General features: G+C 35.3%; 1 protein-coding gene across 3 annotated transcripts in view; it reads right to left on the bottom strand.

The window, feature by feature from the left end:
• Positions 1–2,860: 2,860 nt before the first annotated feature.
• The window catches only part of LOC129798800 (ATP-binding cassette sub-family G member 8), a 68,068-nt gene continuing 62,535 nt past the window's right edge, over positions 2,861–8,393 (bottom strand). For all 3 annotated transcript variants that reach the window (XM_055842149.1, XM_055842151.1, XM_055842152.1), the window contains 3 exons: positions 7,963–8,366; positions 3,253–3,533; positions 2,861–3,182 (listed from right to left, as the gene is read on the bottom strand). In XM_055842149.1, the coding sequence (XP_055698124.1) occupies positions 2,943–3,182; positions 3,253–3,533; positions 7,963–8,366 (925 nt within the window). In that variant the 3' untranslated portion in view covers positions 2,861–2,942. The remainder of the gene's footprint in view (positions 3,183–3,252; positions 3,534–7,962; positions 8,367–8,393) is intronic.

Raw genomic sequence — 8,393 nt, 5'->3', positions numbered from 1 at the left:
CTCTACTCTATTACATGATTGTTAAGTGTTTTGGATTATTAATTTATATAAGCGAGGTCAGATTCTTAACAATGTCGTTTATTTAATTTGTAGAATGAACTTTCTCTTCGAGTTTCTTACAAAATAGAAGTTAATTTGATGATCAGAATGAATAAATACTTGCAATTTCTGTTATATTTTTAAAATGAACTTTTAGAAATATTAAAAATTTAATTAGACAGATTTTATAGTACCCTTAAATTCTGAGATAAATCTTCAAATGTTAAATCTATAAATCGTTTTTTATAGGCTGATTCATATTGTCCGACAAAGATTTTCAATTTAAGAGTGACAAATTTGATTTAAATTTAAAGGTAAACTGTAACAAAATTATCATAACGAAGCTGAAATAGAAACGATAAACTTCTTAAATTTTAAAGCTAGTCGAGAGGACGTTTTAAATCTTTGCGTACAGACAATTTTGAGGAAAGATTGGAATAAAAAATGTAGCAATTAAAATCTTTCATTAGGAATTGGAAATTTTTAATTTTGACATTATTATATTAAGGTAAATCATTAAAGTTTATCTATAATTACCTAATAATAATTATCTACAATTATAAATAATTGAAAGATTAAGTCGAATTTGAGAAAAATTGAAAAACAAGATTTTGGTGATAATGTGTTTTTTATGCGGGTTACAAAGGTCAGGAGTTGATATCTCCCTCCTTTTGAGCTCTAGAGCAGTGACACGTTAAAAAATCAGTTTTTTTTTTTTTTATTTTGCTCTCTTAGTTCGAAGAGTGTTTTGAAGTTTGTATTTTAAACAAATTTTGTAGTATTTTTTCATGACTCAATGATCCCTGATACACATCCTTTAGATGGGAATTTAAAAAGGGATTATGACCTGGGTTTGAAATTTTTCTCTTCTTACTTCATAAGATGCGACGTTTTCGAGATGTTTGTCGCCTTTTTCACTCACAGCATCAAGAGTAAGTGAAAAATTTAGTCATTACGAAGCTTGGGATTGTACGAAGCATGGGAAGTTTCCTCTATATCCTGAACACCTTACTGAGAAGAATTAACTGACTGAAGATATTCCAAATTCCAACTCATCCTTTTTTCCCCTCCTCCACTCACAGGTCCTCAGCTCTAAGAGCTGATTTCGGACCGTGAGACTACCGGCACTGCCGTAAGGCACTAACATACATAAAGCAAAAGCTCCACAAAGTGCACAAACTGTAAATTTGAAAGTTTCAAATAACAGTCTTAACAGAGGAAAATCACTCACCAAGATAATGTATCGACTGACTCCATCGAATCACATGTCTCGGGAACAATCCCGCCACTGGGTACCCCGTCCAGACATTGGAAGCCCGAGCTTTATACGAGCTTCAGATCTAAGGCTTAGCCATCTGGCTTAACTCCTCTAATTCCTTATCAAGCACGATTTTTTAAGAAATTGTTGTTTAGAATTGGATATTAAGGGCAAATTATCCAATAGATTTTGAAAAAATCATTTAAATTGCTTATTATTTAGATTTTTGAGACCTTCGGGGGAACTAGACTAAACCCTCAGTCTTAAGCCGGTCTTACAGAATGGAGGTAAAGAACTCGGTTAAGCCCAGAGAAACCCTCCCAACACAAACTTTCAAGCTAGACGACCTAGTAGAAACTTAAGGTACCCGACGGCGCACAAGCAAGAAAGTCCCGCCGCACGTAAATACCCGGAGATCTATCGGTCCAGATCCTTGGAAACTCGCTACAGATCAATGCTGTTTATTTTAATAAAATTAGTTAAGCTTCTGAGGACCCTTTTATTGCGGTTTTCAAAAGCGACAGCCAAAATATCTCTAACACTAGTAAGACCATTACACTCCTGTCTTAATTGTAACCTATCAGACGAAACAAAAGAACAATGAAATATAAGATGATCAACATCCATGTGTATACATTACAAGAGTCACAAAGCTGAGTATCACTAATATTTATTCTAAAGAGATGTGTATTGACTTTGGTATGGTTACTTGCCATTCGACTATTTTATTTCTAGAAAGCTTTCCACAATTCCTAAACCAAACCTTCGGTCCTACCTTAGGTATAATTGAGTGACAATATCTTCCTAACTCCCCAGAATCCCAATTATCTTGCCATTTTTTTTAAAGATTGTTCGGTAATTTTTCCGAAAATCACATCAGAGTCAGCTTGTGCAAAAAACCCGTAGCTTCGTAATCTCTCAATATACACTGATAATAATTTACTATTGAGACATCATTCCTGTATACGTATTAGATCCCTTTTCAACTCAGGCTGAATTCCTAGGATGCGATTGAGAAATCTGGCCAACTCATTTTATCATTAAAAAAAAAGAATGCTCTGAAATAAACTGCGATTATTAAAAAGATTCTGCTCAATGGTGCAGCACGTTGAAAAATTTGGAATTCTAAAAAAAAGTTACAGTATTTTAAAGTTGCATTCCATTTTAAGGACAATTCTAAACCATACATTTCAGGCTTCTCTTCAATATGGTTTTGAGTCGAGAAAGAAATTGTAAAATTCCGCATAAATCAACCCAGAAAATCATTCATAAATTATGCAAAAGAATATTCTCTGAAGTTTTAACAATATCTCATCAAGGATTCCCAGATTATCTTCAGGATTTGGTAATGGAACAAATATTTCTTTGTTCATACAGTGGTTTTTTGGATTTCCTAAAAGCTGAGTGGATTAGAGAAATTATCTCTTGGCAAGACAAATCTGGATGTTTTGTTTTCAAGAGGATCACAGAAGATCAATCCCAATGCTCTGATCACATGACAGGAGTTGGGGCGGCAATTTTGGCATTTATTTTGAGATATTTCGAAGAAGAAAATGCTTTTGAATTGTTATCTTAAAAATTTGTATATTTAAGGAGCAAAAAAATTGCAATTGTGTCAAATGAATAAATTTATCTGATTGATGGTTTATCTGTCCTGGGAACTCTTCTTCTTGCGCGAGAAAACTCGCCATGTGTTGACGCTAAAGGCTACAAATGCGAGGAAGAAGAGCAAACAAGCTGCCACGATAAGTGCTATGAGGGTGGCTTCATGCATATTCCGTGGATCTAGGGCATGATCGCGTGGCAGGAGTAAGTGATCAGCGAGGATTTGAGTCCCATTCGGTGGAGGACAGGGTTGTTGAACAATGATCTCTTGATGTTGCACCTAGGGCGAAGGGGGGTTTGTTATCTTGGTTTTCTGATGTAAAATGTTTTTTTTTTTTTTTGAGGCTAACCTGTTTGTTTCGACACAATTGAAGACCAGCTGTGTTAGCAATTGTCTCAGCACTGTATTCATCTTCAGCCAAGACAGGGAGGAGCCAGCGTTCGGGCGATAGAACAGATACCCAATTCCAGAATGCAGGAATTGATGCTGAGTGAATGGAATATCCACCTACGGACGTCACGGCGAGCATCACTAGTCCTGTGAAGACACCGGCGCTGGTTTTTGTTGAGAAGAAGTGCGCAGCAAAGAGCGCGAGTGCTTGTATGGCCATTAAGTACAGAAGCATGTAACCTGGAATGGGAATAGTTCATGAAGTTCTCATTCACAGTGGGGCCACTCCATACAAATTGGGGCCAAAACCCTAAGTCTGAGACAAGAAGGTCGTAATATAGGTAATTTGGGGTCCCTGAATTCATTTTTGGCAATGAAAATTTAAAAAAAATATATAGGGGAAAGGGGGGTAACACGTACATAGGGAGCTTGAATACCAACAAATCATATTTAATAGGGCAAACAGTTAGAGATTTGGGGCCTAAGGGGGACCCCCGCATAAGTCGATCCAAAGATCGTTAACATGCCGCTCATTTTCCCCCCATCCCTCCCCTTCCCCTCCAAAAACATATTTTCTGAGATTGCTCGAAAATGCGTCGAGCGATTTTGTTAATTTTTGTATATGTTCTAGATATAACCTGGTCGGCCATTTGCCCATGCACGAGAATACCGTTGAATTATTTCTAATAACGGTTTTTCAAGGTCAAATGTTAAAAAGGCTTAGAGCAGAGGTGTGCAAAAACCGTTGAAACCGAATTAACGTCAAAATAAGTTTGTTATAGTAGCGTTTTGACTATTGACGTACATGTTTCATTTGACGTTTATTCGGTTTCAACGGTTCTTGCACGCCTCTGCTCTAGAGAGAGCATTTATCAACCGAAAAGGTCTTGGAATGTCCGACAAAACTGAACCGATTTCAATCGGTTATGAACCGGTAAAAAACCGATTCATAACCGATAACTAGTTTTTATCCGGACGAAAATTAATTATTTTACTCTTAAGTGATTTTGGCAACCTTTATGCCGAGGTAAATATGATAATAATGATGAAAATTAACTCTAAAAAAGCCAAGTCTGCGCTAAGAATTTTACTTTTTTTTAGTTTTAAAAATTACATTAGGGTAAGTGTGCCCAGTTTGAGCATAGTTGTATGCAAGCGTCAAAGTCCCAAGTTTGAAATGTAATATTTTAAATACAAATTGATTTTTTTATTCTTTCTTCTGAAAGAGTGTTGCTTGGAACCTTGTAAAGAATTTATCGTTTTTATGTACTCTAAAATCATTCTTAATACATCTTAAAATGAATAAAAATATATACATAGCTTTGGTACCCTATTTCGGCCACCTTCATTCTCATAGTTTCTTGCCCTTCAGGAATTCTTCCAATATCTTTTTCACGTCATCTCGTTTGTCGAAGCTACATTTTTTGTTTTTCTTTTGCTTTGTATAATATATAGAGTACGTAAAATCTAAAAGTTCATGGAAATTCGAGGAACAAAAAAGGTGGCCGAAATTGCAAGCTGTCCGGAATTTGGCACACTTCCCTACTTGATTTAAGAAAGTAATTTGTTTAAAATTTCTTATGCCTTTACTTGGGTCAAGAAAACTAAGAAAGCCTATATTCTCTAATATTACTATGCAGCATAATAAAATTTAATTTAGTTCAAGTTCTTTATATAAAAGTACAAAATTTAAACTACATTTTTGAAATTTTCATTACAAACGTAAAGTAAGTTTTCCTTTAAAAAAAACTAGGTGTGTGTTGGGCAAGATTTCTCATAATTCATCTGACATCAAAAAACCAAATATTTTCTGTTAGGTAATGAATAAAAACTAGTGCTTTAATGAAAGGTTATTGAAAAACCAAAATTCGAAATTCTGGGAGTGTACAAAAATTACGATTTTCGACGTATAATATCAACTTTTGTCTTGTAAAATAAGTTGTGATCAAAGGAATAGAAGAAAACCTTCTTTCATGTAAAAGTTTAATTCAACTGTTAACGTGAAATATTTGTTTTTTTTTTGTACTTCAGATAAATATATTTGACCGTAAAGTAAGTGTTACTTTTCAAAAAGGACTTCAAAAATTAGGCCTCAACACCTGGATTTTTATTAGAAATGAAAATTTCGGAAATGTTGTACATTTTATATGTTTAAGGTGGTACTCTAATTTTGGGGCTCAAATGTGAATAGCATTTCGCGATGGTTTTGGAAGACACAAAAACGACCAAGCTTCATGAAATTTTTGGATGTTTATAGTTTACACGTATTAAGTGATCAAAAAAAAAATAAAAATGCGGATTATTAAACAGTTTAATAGAGCGTCTAGTCAAGGTACTCTCGGTTAAAATACTATTATGTTTAAGATTGCGTTTAAAAACACGCACGGCTCACCCGTAATACGGTTAAAAATTCGCTTATAAACACTTACAGCTGAATTGTAAAAGGGTTAATTATGCGCTTAAAAGCACGCTCAGCTCAATCACAAACGATGAGGATTCTTCTTAAAACCTGCAGCGTTTTCTGATTCAACTGTTCGTGTTTTCAGCTCAATCTTAACAATTTTATGATTAATCTATATGTGTTTTCTGCACAATTCTAGCTATTTTATTATTATTAGACTGCGTGCGTTTTCAATATAATCTTAACCATTTTATTTTAAAAGGTGTGTGTGTCTTCAGCATAATCCTAATCATTTTATTATTAGAAACCGTACGCATTTTCAGCACAATTTTATCCGTTTTATAATTGACCTGTGCGTGTTTTAAGCGCATAATTAACCCTCTTGCGATTGAGCTGTGCGTGTTTTTAAGCGCATTCCTAACCGTTTTACAATCGAGTTTTGCGTATTTTTAGCACAATAAATTAGTGAAATTTATGAGTAAAACTTTTTGATTAGAGTGTCGGATTTATCTTGGTATAAAGTTTCCCAAAATAGTTTAGGAGCAATACAATTGATTTTCGGATCAAAATTTATCGGTTCATAATTGGTCCCTGGAAATAATTGTAATTGGTTTAGTTTTATCGGATATTCAAAGATCTTTCGAACAAGCCCAAATATGATACCATTCCGATGAGATAGACACTCTGTAGAGATTTTTTAACCTTTGACCTTGAAAAATCGTTATTAGGAATGATTCCACAGTAGATGATTTTTTACCTATTTCTAAATAAGGCTGATCTTAATAATTATTTCATTTAGATCTACAATTGCTTTGTCTATCCAAATTACAACATGTTAAAACCCAGTTTTCTTTGGAAATATGTGAAAAAAATCGTATAACAATGTAGTCTCACAGCTCAAAGTAGTCCCACCTCCCCATATTTTCGTATATAGATGAATGTACGCCTAGGTAATCTCGATTCATGGGGGGTCTTTCCCAAATTCCAAGTCGCTATCTCTAATCGTTTGACTCTAGAGCTATCGAAGACCAAAAGGATTACATTGAAAAAGGGGTGGCAAAACGTCCCAGGCTTCGCGAAATGCTCGAACTCGTGACTTAGATTCTATATACCTCAGAAGTACTTTCGCATCATTTACCATTTACCGGTTCTCAACCAATTTGAACCGATTCATACATCATACAAAAAATCCTCCAAAATTGTTTCCAAAGTATCGGTTTTTGAATAAAAATTAGTTATCAGCTATAAACCGGTTCATTATCGGTTCAGAACCAATTGGAACCAATTCAGTTTTATAGGAAATTCCAAGACCTTTCCAACGAGCCCAAATATGACCCTATTCGCTTGATAAATGCGCTCTCTAGTGTCTTTTTAACCTTTGACCTTGAAAAATCGTTATTAGGAATGATTCAACACTATTTTTGTCTAAGAATGAAATGTCCGCCTGGGTCTAACAAAAGTAGTCTCCGGGTGGTGGAAGGTGAAAACTTTAAGGGGGTGAAAAAATTGAGGGATTATACTGCTCTCTCCGTAGAGTTCGAGCAGTAAAATGAGCAAAAGATTTAAGTACACTAAAATTTCCGATTTTTCACTAAAATATATTGCTTGGAGGTTAAAAGGTTAAAATATATATTATATACATACATTTAATTCAAAATTATAGTATTATATTTGTAAATTGTTCTGTCGATGGAGTTTGAGTAGGAAAAACGTCACTTTTGGTGCGCATCGTCTCAGAAAATTGCTTGGGAAGGTCCTTTGCGCAAAAAGACGCAAAATGAGCTTAGTATCTCTTTAAAGTGGATTAAAAATAGAGAAAAATTATGCTGTTTAGAAGTGCGGCAAGTAGCGGCATCATAAGTAGAACCTTTGATGAATCTTCAGAACTGCTAATTTTTGTTCTTTATCGTATAAGAAATCCTTGAAAATCCTTATAAGGATAACTTAAAATGATCATATTCAATTCAGTGGTTCATCTTCTGTATAAATATTTTGTAATATCTCCAGAAAAATACGCTTCGCCGTACCATTTAGGTGCATGAATATGTCTCTAAGAAGCCCAAAATGACGAAAAAATTCATAGAAGAGGTGACTTTAAAAATTTCTCTAGGCTACAATTTCCAACCGATCTTCATGAAAATTTGGGAAAATGATCTTCAATTAATGCCAAATGAACTAAAAATATTTTGGTGCAATTAAAAAAAGTTGAAAAAATAGGTTTTGGCCGCCACGGCCCCACTATGAGTGGTGATCCTGTGTAAAACTCACCCATGTAGATGTAAATCCCGCGGTCGCTGCTTGTGGTGTAGGAATAGAGGCCAGCCATACTGTGAGCTGGCAGGAGGTAGGCCAACCAGATGCAGAGGCTAGGCATCACGCTCAGAACACTCTGCACGATGATGTAGAGTGGGCGTGAGTAGAGCCGCAGCGAAATCTCTCGTTCTGCATGTTCACGATCTTCATGAGCATCACGGATGGCAAGTAGAAGTAGAGGCCAGAATGCCACAGCCATGATGCAATGATGATAACCTAGGCGATCATTCTGGACCAACTGAGGATCCGTTGCTGGCACATCCCAGAAAATACTTCCGATGCAGAGTGACAGTACAGCTGCTGCAATAAGTCTACTGATCCAGGATAGCAAAGATCCTGGTTGTTTGTACACAATGTACCTGAGAAAGAAGATGGGATTAGTTGAC

This window comes from Phlebotomus papatasi, chromosome 1, assembly GCF_024763615.1.
Source record: "Phlebotomus papatasi isolate M1 chromosome 1, Ppap_2.1, whole genome shotgun sequence".
Lineage (NCBI taxonomy): Eukaryota > Metazoa > Arthropoda > Insecta > Diptera > Psychodidae > Phlebotomus > Phlebotomus papatasi.
This window is presented reverse-complemented; position numbering and strand designations above follow the sequence as displayed.